This window comes from Mesoplodon mirus, assembly GCF_964341445.2.
Source record: "Mesoplodon mirus genome assembly, chromosome: 2".
In the NCBI taxonomy this organism is placed as follows: domain Eukaryota; kingdom Metazoa; phylum Chordata; class Mammalia; order Artiodactyla; family Ziphiidae; genus Mesoplodon; species Mesoplodon mirus.
The window spans coordinates 201,398,641-201,415,835 of NC_138977.1; the positions used below are offsets into that span (position 1 = coordinate 201,398,641).

A 17,195-nucleotide genomic window follows, 5' to 3' on the forward strand; every position below is an offset into this window, starting at 1 on the left:
AAATTTCCCTGGCCAATGGTGAAGTGGCAGGGCCAGATGGGAAATTCTGCCCGGTAGGAGTTCGCCGAGGGGCATCCTACTGCTGGAATAGGAGGCCGTGCTTCAAGACAAGCCTTCCTGAGGCTGCAACTCTGCCGTACCCAAGTGCGTCGGGGTCACGCACCGTGCAGTGATGCAGTGACCATCGCCAGCCTCCCGCCGGGACCCACCCCCACCGCCTCCAGCTCACGCGCGCAGGGGTGCGTACACGTGGTGAACTGCCTGGGGCCGGGTTCCCGGCTCCGGCTCCTCCTCCCTCCAGCTCTCGGTAGGCTTTCTGCAGTATCACGTGCAGCCGCGCCGGGTGCAGGATGGCGGCTGCGGCAGCAGCGGTGGGTGTCAGGCTCCGAGACTGCTGCAGCAGGGGCGCTGTGCTCCTGCTCTTCTTTTCCCTGTCCCCTCGGCCCCCGGCCGCCGCCGCCTGGCTGCTGGGCCTGCGGCCCGAGGACACCGCTGGAGGCCGCGTGTCCCTGGAGGGGGGCACCCTGCGCGCCGCCGAAGGCACTAGCTTCCTCCTGCGCGTCTATTTCCAGCCCGGGCCCGCGGCGCCCGTGGAGCCGGTGCCCACACCCGCCCTTTCCCCAGGGGAGAACGGCACCGGCGACTGGGCTCCACGGCTCGTGTTTATCGAGGAGCCTCCGGGCGGGAGCGGCGCGGCGCCCAGCGCTGTCCCCACGCGCTCCCCGGGGTCGCAGCGCTGCCGCGAGCAGAGCGACTGGGCATCGGACGTGGAGGTCCTGGGGCCCCTGCGCCCCGGAGGCGTGGCGGGCTCAGCTCTAGTCCAGGTGCGTGTGCGGGAACTGCGTAAGGGCGAGGCAGAGCGAGGCGGCACGAGCGGTGGCGGGAAGCTCTTCTCTCTGTGCGCTTGGGACGGGCGCTCCTGGCACCACCACGGTGCCGCCGGCGGCTTCCTGCTGCGTGTACGCCCGCGGCTCTATGGCCCGGGCGGGGACCTGCTGCCCCCCGCGTGGCTGCGGGCGCTCGGAGCGCTCCTGCTGCTCGCCCTGTCTGCCCTGTTTAGCGGCCTGCGCCTGAGCCTGCTCTCGCTGGACCCGGTGGAGTTACGGGTACTGCGGAACAGCGGCTCGGCCGCCGAGCAGGAGCAGGCGTGTCGAGTGCAGGCCGTGCGCGGCAGGGGCACCCATCTGCTCTGCACCCTGCTCCTGGGCCAAGCCGGAGCCAACGCGGCCCTGGCGGGCTGGCTGTACGCCTCGCTGCCGCCGGGCGTCGGGGGCACTGGGGAAGACTACGGCGACGCGTGGACTCACTTCCCCTGGCTCCCGGCGCTCGTGTGCACCGGCGCCGTGTTCCTGGGCGCAGAGATCTGCCCCTACTCGGTGTGTTCGCGGCACGGGCTGGCCATCGCCTCCCACAGCGTGTGCCTGACCCGGCTCCTGATGGCGGCCGCTTTCCCCGTGTGCTACCCGCTGAGCCGCCTGCTGGACTGGGCGCTGCGCCAGGAGATCAGCACCTTCTACACGCGGGAGAAGCTGCTGGAGACGCTGCGGGCCGCGGATCCTTACAGCGACCTGGTGAAAGAGGAGCTCAACATTATCCAGGGCGCCCTGGAGCTGCGCACCAAGGTGGTGGAAGAGGTGCTGACCCCTCTTGGGGACTGCTTCATGCTGCGCTCCGACGCTGTACTGGATTTCGCCACTGTCTCCGAGATCCTGCGCAGCGGCTACACTCGCATCCCCGTGTACGAGGGCGACCAGAGGCACAACATTGTGGACATTCTGTTTGTCAAGGACTTGGCCTTCGTGGACCCCGACGACTGCACGCCGCTTCTCACGGTCACCCGTTTCTACAACCGGCCCCTGCACTGCGTCTTCAATGATACCCGGCTGGACACGGTGCTGGAGGAGTTTAAGAAGGGTGAGCATGTGGTCTAATCTCCTCCCTCAACTCCTACCCCCTTAAAAAGTATTACCCTCTCATAAACACGTGAGGCTTCAGGTACCCAAAGCAGCTTCTCTCCTATGGTACCAAAAACTCAAGGAAGGCCCTACCTCATGGCTCCCTGGGGCTTTTTATTTCACTTCTCCCTACCTTCCTTGAGGCTGATTGAGTCCCTGCCTCTTCCCGTTTACTTGGCTCACAGGATGCACTGCATTCCTCCTTCATTGCATTCCAGTATTTTTTCAGGGCCTAGCAGTTGCCGGGTATTGTGAGGATAGGACTCAGGAGATGGCCCTTGGAGGGCACTGCATAGCTCCCCATTGCAGGAGGTACCTCTAAGGGTTCCCATAACAAGCAGTCTTTGCTTCCTCACTGGGTGGGAAGCTCACCATTTCCAATTCCAGGGCAGACTCCATTGCTGGACAGCTCCAGCTGCTGAAAATGTATTTCCTACAAGGAGCAGAAATTTATGTCTCCAGAGCTTCTCTGTGGGTCCTAGTTCTGCCCTTTGAATCACATAGAGTAAGCCCCAGACACCTTAGCCATTCTTCCCCCATATTCATCTTTCCATCAACTATGCCTTGGACACACATCAAGTACCCAGGTTGGAGATTAAAAGTTGACTAAGGCAGTGAGGTCCTTGTACTTCTGGGAACTCTGGTCCCATGAAGTAAGGTAGATCTAGACCTGAGGAAATATTCTGGTAAAGGGAATCACTAAAAAACCTGCATATCCAAATGAATGGAGTTTCCTTCAGAGCGGTCACATCCTCTGCCCTTGACGTCATGCCTATAACATGTTTACTCCATTTCTGGGGTTTGCCTTTGGAAACTGTCTTCTGAGGTTGAGAACAATTCACTCCAGAAAAATCAGCCTGAATACTTTAGGGTTGATCCTCTTGACATTATACAGTTTGACTGGTCCCCCTAGTAACCAGAGTTGACCCAGAAGGACCCTTGGTTGTTTTTGAAAATCAAATCTACCTTCCAGAGTCACAGTTGAGAGCATTCAGAAAACTATCTCACAGACCCTGAAAGCAATTCCAGAAATGATTTGAGAACAGTGACATGGTTAGAATAAGTGTAGAACCTCCCAGAATAACTATTTTGAAAAAGGCATTCATCTGTACTTATGAGTTGGCATGTTTATTGAAAACAAAACAAAGCAAAAAATTAGTCCCCAACTTTAGAATCAGGTTTCAAATGTAGCTTCCCTGTGGCTAGCAGGAATCTCATTTGACCATGTGTTTTTGATACATTTTTTTGTTTGTCAAAAATTCAGTCTCATTTCATTATCAGCACAGGTACTCTTTGTATATAAAGGCTTTGCATACAGAGAGAAATCTGGGGTCTTCCTCCTGCCACAATATTTTTAGACAAGTGAAATTGTGTTAAATATCAAAAAGTAACCTGAGAAAGGGGAAAAAGTCAAAAAGCTACTTTCAGTCTCTCAGATTTGGAGAGAGAACAGCCCTACGCTTTGTGTTGATAGCATGAGAAGGGGAAGGAAATGTATACACACTGTAGCTGTTTAGCCCAGTCTGGGTTACTGTCTCACGCTCTTCTGTCTGTCTCCCCCCAGTCCTTCCATGACTCATTCCCATGGCATTCAGAGGTTCATCCATATACTTTTAGCATTTTTCTTACATTTTGTGTACCCTACAGAAGGGAGTCTTGGTTCTGGGCATAAAAGCTGTGAAAATCTATATTAGTTTGCTAGGGTTGCCATAACAAAATACCATAGACTGAGTGGCTTAAACAACAGAAGTTTTTTTTTCTCACAGTTCTGGAGGCTGAAAGTCCAAGACCAAGGTGTTGGCCGGTTTGGTTTCTTCTGAAGCCACTCTCCTTGGCTTGCAGATGGCTCTGCCTTCTTGCTGTGTCCTTACATGGTTGCCCCTCAGTGTGTGTGCACTCAGCCCTGGAGTCTCTCTGTATTTGAATCCCTTCTTATAAGGACACCAGTCAGATTGGATTAAGGCTCACCCTGTCAGCCCCTTTTTAATATAACCACCTCTTACATGTGATAGCTAAGATAGAGTTCACTGTCACGCGCTTCCAGACAATAGTTTTTTTTATTGAGGTATAGTTGATGTACAATATTATATAAGTTTTAGGTGTACAACCTAGTGATTTTTAAGGGTTACATTCCATTTATAGTTATTGTAAAATATTGGCTATATTTCTTGTGTTGTACTATATATCCTTGTAGCTTATTTTATACATAGTAGTTTGTACCTGTTAGTCCCCTACCCCTATTGGGCCCCCTCCCCCTTCCCTCTTCCCACTGGTAACCACCAGTTTGTTCTCCATATCTGTGAGTCTGTTTCTTTTTGTTATATTCACTAGTTTGTTTTATTTTTTAGATTCCACATATAAGTGATATACAGCATTTGTTTTTCTCTGCCAGACAACATTTTTAATGAAATTCCTGGGAACTCATCCATTCATTCATTTAGTACTTACTGGCATCTATATAGTGCTAAGCAACAGGGGAAACAATAAGACTGCCCTGAGAAAATTAACAATCTACAAGGGTGGACAGTGTTAGAATAAAGGCAGTCTTCTGAAGCAGAAATTGTGTCTTACTAACCTCTATATCTCCAGCACCTTGCACTGTGCCTCGCATGTAGTAGGCTGCTGGAAAAAGTCACTATTGATCAGAAATGAGTCCTGTTGCAGAATTTCTAAATCTGGTCTAAAAAAGGCACGGTAATGTTCCGTCAGTAAGTGGTTAGTTTGCAATTAGGTAGATCCCTAAAGAGAAGCAGGCCATTACACCACCCCAAGAGATTTCCATGTCCCTGTAGAGCCTTGCTCTTTCCTCAAAGTGTGGTCCACGAGCCAGCAGCATGGGCCTCCCTTGGGACCTTTTTAGAAATGCACATTTTCATGCCTCACTCTAAATCCACTGAAAAAAAATCTGCATTTTAGCAAGCCCTCAAGTGACTCGTGTACATTAAATTTTCAGAAGCATTGTCTTCAGAGAACCTTATTAACAATGATTGATAGATTAACTTAGAATAGAATAAATACAAGGTATAATTATCAAGGTAGGTGTTCTCTGGCTCCAAGCCATATAATACGGTGGTCATTTTCTATAAGAGTTACGTTTGCATCATAGGTTAGGAGAGGAAAGCTGAGTTGAATTACTTTTCTTTACCTTTAAAAATAACGTTTTAAGCAAGTCGTAATAGCCCTTCCATTTCCCTCACTTCCTTGCACTTCAAGTAACTTAACCACCTAAACAAACCCCTTAGGAGGTAGGAGAGGAAAAAGGTAATTTTAATAGGAGCAACGGTTACCATTAACTGAGCAACAGCCCTGCCAGGCCCGTTGCCAAGCCCTTGACATACTCAGAACAACCCTCCTGGGGTGGTATTATTACCTCCATTTTACAGATGAAGAAACTAATGCTCAGATTGATTACATGACTTGCTCAACTTTCCACAGCTAATAACTGACTGAATTGTGATTTGAACCAGATCACAGGACCCCAAAGCCTGTTCTTTTTTCCACCACACCAGTCTTATTCCATCTCCCATCCCAAAACTCCTGCCACCCAAACGGTTCAAAGCTGTCCTTTCACCTCTGACTTGCTGCCCATGACTTGCTACCCTTCAGTTTCTGCAGGTTGGAAATGTAGCTTTTTATAATTACAATAATTGCTAACATGCATATTGCATTTTACAAAACATTTCTACCTACCTCTCTTATTCTTTTTTTTTTTTTTTTTTTTTTTTTCCGGTACGCGGGCCTCTCACTGTTGTGGCCTCTCCCATTGCGGAGCACAGGCTCCGGACGTGCAGGCCCAGCGGCCATGGCCCACGGGCCCAGCCGCTCTGCGGCATGAACCCACATCCCCTGCATCAGCAGGCGGACTCTCAACCACTGTGCCACCAGGGAAGCCCCCTCTCTTATCCTTAAAACAACTCTGCAGATATAGGTGAGGACCATAAGAACCAGAAGCGTTACTTGTACTGCCTAAGATCATCACTCACCTGGTATATTCCAAGGCCCAGATTCAAGTCCCGGTCTTGTGATTCCAAAGCTCTTATCCATATGGGATTTTATATATATATATATATATTTCTTATGAGCTCCAGGTCTTTAGAAGTAGGGGAAAAGGAAAGCAAGCATGCTAGCTTTACAAAAAGGAACAATATTTCTCCTCACCTGACTGTGAGTTCCTTGAGGGCAGAGAATGAATCTTACTTACTTTGTATACTCAGGACAAACACAGTGACCTTGATGGCTAGAGGATGAATAAATATTTATTGAACAAGTGATCTTAAATAGCTAATTTCAATTATATTTCTATGTTTGAGTGAGGTGAACCTTAAGTACAGGATAATTAGTGTTGTTCCATTGACCATAATCAATCTTCCTCTTCCCAGTTTATCTACCCCAGTTAGTGACACACCTGTGCCCCCAGTCTACCAAGGGAGAAACCTCTCCTTCACTCCCCACCCTCATCCTACTAATCACTGTCTTAGTCTTTTCCGGCTGCCATAACAAAATATCAGACTGAATGGCTTAAACAACAGAAATTTATTTTCTCACTGTTCTGGAGGCTAGAAGTCCAAGATCAAGATTCCAGCTGATTTGGTTTCTGATGAGAGCTCTCTTACTGGCTTGCAGACAGCTAGCTACCTTCTCACTGTGTCCTCACGTGGCCTTTCCTTAGTGCACAAGCACAGAGAGAGAGAGAAACAGCTCCTGTCTCTCTTCTTCTTATAAAACTACCAATCCTTTTGGATTAGGGCCCCACCCTTGTTATCTCATTTAATCTTAGAGGCCCACTGAGGGTTAGGGCTTCAACATATCAATTTGGAGAGGGGAAGGGACACAAATATTCAGTCCGTAATGATCTCCAAAGTCGGCCAAATATTTGGAACAAAGTCTGAAAAAATTTGCCAATATTGCATATTTCTTGTACTGATACATAACTTAGTCTGCTATTTCTTCCACTTAGGTTATTCATTAATTTTATTCAGCAAATAGTTACTATACACCTATTGTGTAGGCACAGTGGAGAACACCACCAATAGGGCCCCTGTCTGAATGGAGCTTTCATTCTAATACAGGAGACAGAAATTAAACAAATGAGATAGAAATTAAGAGCATAAGCTTTGGTACCAGACTGCTCTGGTTGCATCCTGGCCTTGGGCAAGTTATTTAACTCTTTGCTTCATTAGCTGTAAAATAAGGGTAATAATAGTATTTACTCATAGGGTTGTTTGAAATATTAAGACAATATTGCATAATACTGCTTATTTAGTAACTGTCATATAATAAATGCTAAATAAATGTTAGCTTTCATTATTAAATTTAAACACAAATCTGTTACATACTCATTTGTGCAAATGCCTCCTGAGAAGTTCTACTTCCTCCGGTTTTTTTTCACTCTCAAATCCATCCTCTCCAGTGCCAATAAATAATCCCTGGTGTCGTCATCATCCCCTGCTTCAAACACTTCTGCCTGCAGGATAAAGTCTAAGCTGTGCAGTCATGACCTGCTCCCCGCCCTCCCCTGCAGATTCATCACTCATCACTACCACAGCTTTACGCTCCAGCGACGCCGAACTCCGTAGCCACACTGTGTTATTTCTTGCCTTTGTCCCTGTACTCATGCTGTCCTCTTTGTCAGGAATATACATTACCCGACTAATCCCTAGTCTAGCCCCTCCTTTAACATCAGCACAGGGGCCACCTCCTCTGCGAAACTTCTCCTATAAACCCCAGTTTGGGCCAACTCAGTTGTTCAATATCTCTATTATTGAACTAACAGGCTGTATTTTTTTTTTTAAGAAGATGTTGGGGGTAGGAGTTTATTAATTAATTAATTATTTTTTTTGCTGTGTTGGGTCTTCGTTTCTGTGCGTGGGCTTTCTCTAGTTGTGGCAAGCGGGGGCCACTCTTCATCGCGGTGCACGGGCCTCTCACTATTGCGGCCTCTCTTGTTGCGGAACACAGGCTCCAGACGCGCAGGCTCAATAGTTGTGGCTCACGGGCCCAGCTGCTCCGCGGCATGTGGGATCCTCCCAGACCAGGGCACGAACCCGCGTCCCCTGAATTAGAAGGCAGCTTCTCAACCACTGCGCCACCAGGGAAGCCCCAACAGGCTGTATTATTAGTATGTGTTGGAAAGTGCTGCCCACCCATATAACGAGCACCTGGAGGACAGAGTCTGTCTTATCTACCTTTGTAGCTGTAGCCCGTAGCGATGGATATAACACAGTAAGTTTTCAATAAATCTCTATTGAATGACTGAATGAATGACTGGAAGGGGTTAAACCTTAATATAATGGAAGGGATCTGCAGAGCTCTAGTGAATGAATCATTCATTATCTCCAGCCCAATCATTCTGGACCATGCAGAAGGACAAAGTCAAATTTTAAATGTTAGAAGAGAAGTGTTATGTATTATCTTTCTTCACTTCTTTAGGAAACAATTATTTAGCCCTTTTCAAAGCACTGTGCTAAGAGTTGGGTGTATGAGATACAGTTCCTGCTCCCAAAGAGCCTTCAGCCTAATGGGAGAAGCTTTCCCCTTTATAAAGCTAGAAGGCAGGCTGGACTCACCTTTCTCCCCAGCTTCCAACAATGTTACATTTTGCAAGTCATAGCTCAGCATATAAGAATGTGGATAAGACAGACTGGTACCTAAATCATTAAAGCAAACATGCAATAATAGAAATCCTAACATGCAAGGAGAACATGGAGAAGAGAGAAATTATGATAGGGTTATTTTGCTTTTATAAAATTTATACTAAGGTTTATAAATTTCTATATTTATTCATTATAGAAAATTGAAAAATATAGAACAAAGTATGAAAATCACCTGAAGATAATCATTCCACTGTTCTGAATTAATAACTTTTAATACTCTGTCATGTTAAAAATATATTGCATGGGGCCTCCCTGGTGGCGCAGTGGTTGAGAGTCCGCCTGCCGATGCAGGGGATACGGGTTCGTGCCCCGGTCTGGGAGGATCCCATATGCCGCGGAGCGGCTGGGCCCGTGAGCCATGGCCGCTGGGCCTGCGCATCCGGAGCCTGTGCTCCGCAACGGGGGAGGCCACAACAGTGAGAGGCCCGCATACCGCAAAAAAAAAAAAAAAAAAAAAAAAAAAATATATATATATTGCATGCAATAACAACCTTAATCAAACTCTTAAACAGAAAAAAAAAAAGAAAGAAAAACCCTATGGTCTTGCCTTCTTCCACAAATCAAATATCCCATTCTAATCTTCAGAGGGAGTTTTTTTTTTTTAAAGATGTTTTAATGTGGAGCACTTTTTCAGTCAGTGTTTTGCTTTATCACTCCAAATTCCGGTGTGAGCTATTTTAGCAGAAAGTCATCCCACTGCTTAATTCTATAAAAAGCTGCCAAAACATTAGTGCTCCATTCTTTGTCTTCTACAAAAGAAAATAAAAAGTTATTTCACTCAAAGTTATATTTCACTGGTATAATTAGATGTAATATGCTTTAAAATGTGTTAAACATTGCTAAATAATAATTAGTAAAATTTAGAATGAGATGTTTACCTTCTAAACAATAATTAGAATAAACAGTAAGCAAAGCATGGTCCATCATGCTCCCCTACAGGGAGGAAGGAGAAAAGGAAACAAGGAAAAGTGAAAAACAATAAATTATACAAGGTTCTAACATTGCTGGTTTATATTTCTTTCTTTACAATTTTTCATTATGATTGTTGTAATATTGTTATGCAATATTTGGTTTTTTCTTAGCCTGGCAATAGAAATACCAGGTAACAAGAGAATCTGAGCTGGAAGGGGCACTGAGAAACCTGAGAGAGAATCTAATTCACACTTTTTTTTTTTTTTTTACCTTTAGTTATCCTTTCCAGGACATAACAGCCTTTGTTATCAGACTCTCTTTTTATCTAATCTAAATCCCACACACTGCAGTCAAATCCCATTTCCTCTTTTTATCATGCTTTGTGAGTCCTCTTTTATTTGGAGAATATAGTAGCTCACCTCAATTCCATTTTTTAACAACCAAATACATTTGGTTGTGTTTCTGGCTCCCTTAAAGCATTTGGTGTCTCAGCGCAGGGGGCCTGTGGATTTTCCTAGTACTCTCTTAAATTGGTTTACCTCTAGGCCCACGTTTAGCCACCCCTGGACCTTCAATAACAACTCTCAATCCTCTATTTTCTGTTGTCTGTTCCCTTCCAAACTGAGATTCTTCTCAATTCCTCCTTCCCTCCTTCCCTCCCTCCTTTCCTGTGACGTTACCTTGTGTGAGGCCTCCAGCCCTCCTGGTGTTTACAGTCAAGTAGAGAGATATACAGGAATCAATAAACAATTACAAATGAAGACAAGTGATTTGAATAAAAAGTATAGGGAACTATGAGAGCTTATAATAGGGGGGCCTGACCTGGTATTATAGGTTAGGATAAACTCCCCCCTCTCCCCTCAGAGATATTTGTGCTGAATCCTAAAGTGTGGAAAGGAGTTTGCCAGAGCTTTCCGGGAGAAAGGAACAGACATCCAAAGGTTCTGAGGAAAGAGGGCCGTGTGCGTAGGCCATTTAACACCCATTAGGGAAAGCGCCACCTCTGCCACCAACCTTCCCTCTGCCAACATTATCTGAGTGCTGGGCTACCAGGGCTCTGGGAGATGGACATAGATATAAATATCCAGGAGCTGAAAAGAGGGATGAAAATGATACAAAGCAGCCTGGGGTACAGGGAAGGGCATCCAGACAACATCTATGGGCAAGGGGGCAAGGGAGAAATAATTCCCTGGAAGGACCTGGGAAAACTTCTCTGAGGAAGTAACTGAAGAGGGACTCTGATAAGCAGTTAGGAAGGGAAAGGGCATTCTAGCTGAGGTGGGAGCTTGAGCTAGAAAAATAAAGGCAGAAAGGGAACCGAGACAACATTCAAAAGCTGGTAAAACCGTGATTATAATGTTGCTTTTCTTCTAGCTAAATGGGGAGCTAGGCAGATTGAGGCATTTGTCAAACCTAATTTACATTCCCTCCAAGTGCCGAAACTATATTTTAACCATTTTTGGTGATGCTATTTCTAAAATGTTTTATACCCATTCCAGCCTTCCTTAACAAAGGATCCTAAATATAACAATCTTTTCTTGATGACGCATGATCATGGTCATGAGAGTGTAGTTATTTTATGCTGTATTATAAAGCAGTTCTCCGTCTACTTTTACATTTTTCTCTGTCCTCTGGCTGTCAGCTTCTAGTTCTCTTTGAGTCGGCCTCAAGCAAATCCCTGCCTTCACCTCACTCATCACAAAACCTCTGTGTCAATTCTGTTTAACTGAGAAACCAAGTAAATACATATGTTGGGAATTGTGTGCCTGGTGTAGAATAGGCTTCAATAAATATTTGTTGAGTAAATTATTAATTAGGCTTTGACTGGGAGCCTCAGGTATGGGGTTGATATATAGACCAGGGATAGTTCCTTCTGGGACCAGATTCAAGACCATGCAAAGTCAGACCTCCAGATAACGGGTCGTTACTCTGCTATTTTTGCAGTGTTGCTTAGCATGCCAAACTGCCAACCAGCTTAGAGTCTAGTGACTAACAACTATTTTTTCATGCCCTGGTGATGCTGGTTACCATGGTGTTCTGGGTGACATGCCTGGCTTTTTTTATAATTGCCTTTTAGTGGCTCGAGAAATTTTTGGTGATAAATGCGTTGATTACTCTATTTCTGATGAAGTAGAGCAGGATTACTACAAAGTACAGCCTTTTTTTTTAAACTAGAGAAAGGGACTGTTTTGTTTTTCCAAATTTAGGTGATTGCTGCAGGACTGGTAGGATAACATTTTTTGTGTTTCTATTCCTGATTTCATAGAAAGTGATTTGATTTGATTGTATAAATTTTTTTTTAAGTCTAGCATGTGTCAAGGTAATTTTTCTCATTTTATTCTTAAAATTAAAATACAAACATTAGGAGTTCAAGCTCCTTTGTAAACTCAAGAAGCTGTAACTATTGGCACTGTTAAAATTCTGGTATGTCATACATCATCACAGAGAAACGTCCTATTAAGCCAAACTGTTTTTGTAGCCCGGGACTGTTTAGCCTTATAAAAGCATAGAATTTTAGAGCCAGAAAAAAGCATGCTGGAGATCACCTGATCCCATCCTTTAATTTTAAGGCGGAGAAAACTGAGGCCCAGAAAAGACAAATTATAAAATAGCGACGATAATCCCTTATTACCTTTGCAAAGATCTTTCCAAACAGTAACTCATTTTGTGCTCACCATGCATGTGAAGTCAGTAGAATTTATCCCCATTTTGTATGAGGCACATGGAATCTGGAGACACAAGTGTCCTGCTCAGTGTTAGTGACTGAGGCAGAACAGGAAGCCACATCTGTGACTTGCTGTCTCAGACTGTGGAGCCACAGGCAGAGATAGTCTGGGCCCAGTTCATCTGTTTACTAGCAGTGTGACTGGGGCAGGTCACTCTACCACTCTGAATGAGGCTTACCTTCCTTCTTCTTAAAATGGCAATATTGATCCTACATTGTAAGCTTAACGCAAAGACTAAAGATAATGCTTGTACAGCATTTAAGACATTCCACCATTTGCCTCTCTCCTCACTGATCTAGTTAAATGAATTCTGTCTAGTTAGTTGTTTTGTATAACAAGTACTTTCTCTGATTCAGCCCATGTAGAAGTCATTGTATATAATAAGAAAATAAAAGTAAGAGCTGTTTACTTTGGATAGGGCCCAGAAGACCAAAATTGACTATGGAAATTTCCTTATATTTCTTTTATCCTGTCTTCAGTTCGGTTTCCTCCTGCATCACTCTGCCCTTCCTCAGACATCCCAGGCAAATAAAAAAAAAAAAACCCCAACCTACAAACAAATATCACAGCCAGATCAATGAAACCCCTTAAAGCTGCAAGCAGTCCACAAAATGAAATATCAGGCTGGACGTGGGAAGGGTTGAGCCGGAAGGCAGACATATTGTGCCGGGGAGTGGGGGGACAGTGACTCCTTTCCCCTTCACAGTCTAAAGCCCTCCTCTGCCTTTGTGAGGTGCTGGGCATTAGTTCTGCATACTTTCAGCCATTTACACAATAAGTTCCCATTTCTCTTAACACATTTGGGACAGGAAACCTGAGATCTGGCCTGAAATGTGGAGTCAGCAAGGTGTACTGGGAGAAGCACAGGCTATGGAGGCAGACAGACCTGAGTTATTTCCTGGCTTTATGGCGTACTAATTCTCGGCCTTGAGCGAGTCACTCACTTTTCTGAGTGTCATTTTCCTCATCTTCATATTAGTAATAACAATCCCCATTTTGCAAAGAGATGGTGAAGACCAGAGGTGACACATGACCCCAGTTTACAGTAGGTATGGTAATCACCACCATGGCAAAAACTGGAAAATCAAGTGGATGTTGACCTGTGCTCTCAGGAGTCAGCTTGGTTTAGATCAGAAACAGTCTGGAGAACGTTGGAGTAGCTGTAGGCGGTCTTCACCTGGAATGAAAACCTTCAAAATAGCGGGTTTTCAGGCCACCTCAGGTGTCTGGCTTCCTTCAGATAGGGCCCCCAGAGCCACATCTCTCTCTTTTCCCAGAGACTAGCCAAGTTTGGCCATAGCCCCTGGGCTGGCTCAGAACTAATAGATCTGCTGGACAACAAAGGCCTTTCCATGTATCCTCCTCATATCTGAGATTGCTTTGTGGCCTGAGAATGACACCATCTGCCAAAGCTTAGCCAATGGTGATTGTTAAGCAGAGGATCCTGGTTATGTTTAGCCTGAAACTAGAGAGAGTCAAACCGGCCCCTCGGGCAGCCTCTTAGGCCAGGTGTGTGCCTAAAAGGCCTTAGGTTAAAATATCCAGTCTTGTTTCATTCATCTCAGAGCTTTCCACAAATCCTAGCTGGGTAGGTCCTCTTCAGTTCCCTGAGTTCACATTTTGACTCCACCATTTATTGGCTGAGTATCCTTGGACCAGTTATTTTCTGAACGGGGAAGAAGCATTCAGAAATATTTTCAAAAGCATTCAAAATACTCTGTATTTTGATAGAGTAGTGGGAAAGAAGGCAAGGTATATACCCTAAACCATGGAGGCCTCTAATGGCAGGAAAAAGAGTTCAGAAATGATCCTTCGTGGTTATTGGTCCATGTTATTGAGATGGGGAATAACTTCATAAGTGCAATGTTTGGGAGCAGTCAATCTGGTTTTAGTGGATAGTATGCCTTAGAACAGAAAAAAAAACAAAAGGAGGACTGGTTAGGATATTAGTGCAGTCATCCAGGATACAATGAGGGCATGGAAATTAAGAACTATACACCCAAAATTGGAAGGAGGGAAATATGAGACTTCATTACCTTCTGGAACTCCTTCTCAGTCTCCTTTACTGTTCCTCCTACGTCATACTCACTGATACATCATCAGCACTTGGAACAGGACCTACCCAAGAAACATGCGTAAGACAGCAGTTCTTATTGTCTCTCAATAGATTCTGGAGAAAGCTGGGGACCTGGCCAAACATTTCTAATTCACAAAATGAGGGCTTCTCACAATTCTCGGGAACATCTCCTCACAATCTCCATGACTCTCCTGTACCCTGTATGGAACCTCTTAACAAACTGTTAAGTTCTATATAAATGTTAATGATCATCATTGTCAGCCTAAATTATTTCACAGACATCCCGCTTTTCTAGTAAGTTGGAAGGAAACTGAAATCAATAAACTAGTAGTCGTGAGAAGGAACTTGAAAAATTCTGCTGGTCTGTAGAGGGACAGCTCAGCAGATAAGGCCACAGTTCCCATTCACAGAACCTCATAGAAGGGCAGAAGAGGGTATTAGCCAAGATTTAAGCCACTCCCTCAAGTATGCCATTAGGAAGTAAACACAACACTCATCCGTGGGAGGAGAAATAATGCATATTAGAAACCAGCTTTTGCCCAGAAAAAGGTGAAAACACTTGGGAAATTTGAGCCCCCCGCCCCAGTTTTAAATACTTGTGAGTCATCCCTCAGGGTTGATAAGATCTCTGATAAAGCCGTGAACCTACTATGCCCCAGACCCACAGCTCCCCAACACTTCTGGAGCCCAGGAAGAGAAGGAGTACCAGGAGGTAGGTCTCTTAAAGGCCAGCCTTTTTGAGGGAAGGACCTCGGGTATGTGTGTCATGGGAACAGCTGGGTTTCTTGTCCCGGTGTCAGCTCAGAACAGGGTTATGTGATTGCTGATTCCTGTTCCAGTCTGTCCCCAAGAAACAGTGACTTCCTTCATTTGTTTGTAGATCTCTACAGGCATTTGAGGGAATCATAAAGGCTGATTGTGAATTTAAAATGTTTCTAAATAGATTACATAAGTACATTGTCTTGAATATTACAATTAGGACTTAAAATCTCTGCTGCCTGGTGATCACATAGCTTGTCCTCAAATTGACCTTATAAGGTGTAGACAAATGGTGGATTTTCACATGGAAGTTATGGCACTCTTTGTGAAACAACATAAGATGTTAATTTTTTTAATCCCATTATATGAACTAATCTCTTAGTGCAGGAAGTATGGCTATATTATATATATTCTGGGCTCCACATAAAAATTATCCAATTATAGAAAATAATTTTGGTTGAATTGGGAGATTGGGATTGACATATATACACTAATATGTATAAAATAGATAACTAATGAGAACCTGCTGTACAGCACAGGGAACCCCACTTTGCTGTACAGTAGAAACTAACACAACATTGTAAAGCAACGATACCCCAATAAAAAAAATAATAATAATTTTAAGAAATCACTTTTCCAGTTTTTTCTGTTATGATAGTCATTTTTTTTGTCATCTGCTAGCACATGTTAGCAGAAAAGTGAGAACAGGTGCCAGAAGTTTAAGAACATGTGTTGAAAAAAACAACTTTAAATGGAGCACATCCTAACAGTTAACATAATCTAATTTAAGCTACAAAACACTTCAGTCCAACTGGGCAGGATGTAGTTGTTTCAAAGGATAATTTTAGAACCACTGATGCATTTTAAATGTTCATTTAAACACATTGTATTTTATTTTTAAAAAAGGTTTTAGTGTCTAGTTTTAATACCATCTATTACATCAACTATGGATTTTTATTCAGTCTTAGTTCAGTTCCTCAGGCACTTATTGGCTGCCTGTTATATGGAGAGAACCCTGTCTCAGTGTATGTGCCTTTGTCCTGAAGAAGCTTATGATCTGAGGAGGAAACGTGGTCCAGTAGAAGACACACACATTGCAAGATACGAGAAGCGGCAAATTGTGATAAATGCGCTAATGGAGTTATCAAGGGCTTGGAAACACAGGCAAGGAGAGGTTGATACAAAATGGGGAAAATCTGGGAGAGCTTTCTTGAGGAGCTGGCACCTGAGCTGGAACTCGAAGGGCCAGTTGAGACAGAGTAGGAGAAGGAAACAGTGTGAGTGAGGACTTGGAGAGTGGACCTGGAGGAAGTTGAGGAGCTGGAGGGAACCTGGTGCACCTGGAGTCCAGGATGATTAGAGGATGCAGCAGGGCACGCAGTCAGAAAGACAGGGAAGAGCTACATTTTACAGTCTTGATAATAGCGAACTAAGGAGCCTAGATTTGATTTTGTGCACCCTAGGGAGCCTTGGCAGGTGTTTGAGCAGGGCAGTGGCCTGATCAGATCAGTTTGGGAGTAAGTTGAAAGATGCGTTGAAGGTAGAGAGGAAATTAGAGACCACTCTTGAGTGATATGGATACCATCTTTCCCATTATGAAAAATCCCACTAAGTAGCTATCTTGTGATTTGAGGTATTTGATACAGAAATTCATTTGTTTAAATGTTAATGGTTAATTATGCCTCTGGCAAACTGACTGCTCCTCTTATCTGATATTTTTAGCAATGGCCAAGCAAAAGTTTATAAAGGGTAGTAATGATAAGGCATGAACTTCCTTTTTTTTTTTTTTTTTTTGGCAAGAATAACATCTGAGTCAGTACCCTAGATATTCTCCTAATTTAAGGAGATGTTCTCTTAGCCAAGAAAAGAACCACCCAGATTGACATTTTAGAAACAGATCCAGGAAATGCATCTATCGGCAAATGAAGACAAATCAAGGTGAAGCAGGACTGTTAGGTAAGACTCAGTCGCTAGGTTAGGAACGAACCTGGTTACCTGGGTTCACAATCCAGCTCCGCTGCTTACAGGCTGTGTAACTTTAGGCTTATTACTTAACCAATCTGTGCCTCAGTTCTTTCACTTGTAAAATAGGGATAATAATGGTACTTGTCTC

The 17,195-nt window shown here is 44.4% G+C and overlaps 1 protein-coding gene across 2 annotated transcripts in view; it reads left to right on the forward strand.

Moving 5' to 3' along the window:
• Positions 1 to 350: 350 nt before the first annotated feature.
• CNNM1 (cyclin and CBS domain divalent metal cation transport mediator 1) overlaps positions 351 to 17,195 on the forward strand; it is a gene marked incomplete at its 5' end in the record, with an annotated part of 49,381 nt that continues 32,536 nt past the window's right edge. For both annotated transcript variants that reach the window (XM_082631523.1, XM_082631524.1), the window contains one exon: positions 351 to 1,914. In XM_082631523.1, the coding sequence (XP_082487649.1) occupies positions 351 to 1,914 (1,564 nt within the window). The remainder of the gene's footprint in view (positions 1,915 to 17,195) is intronic.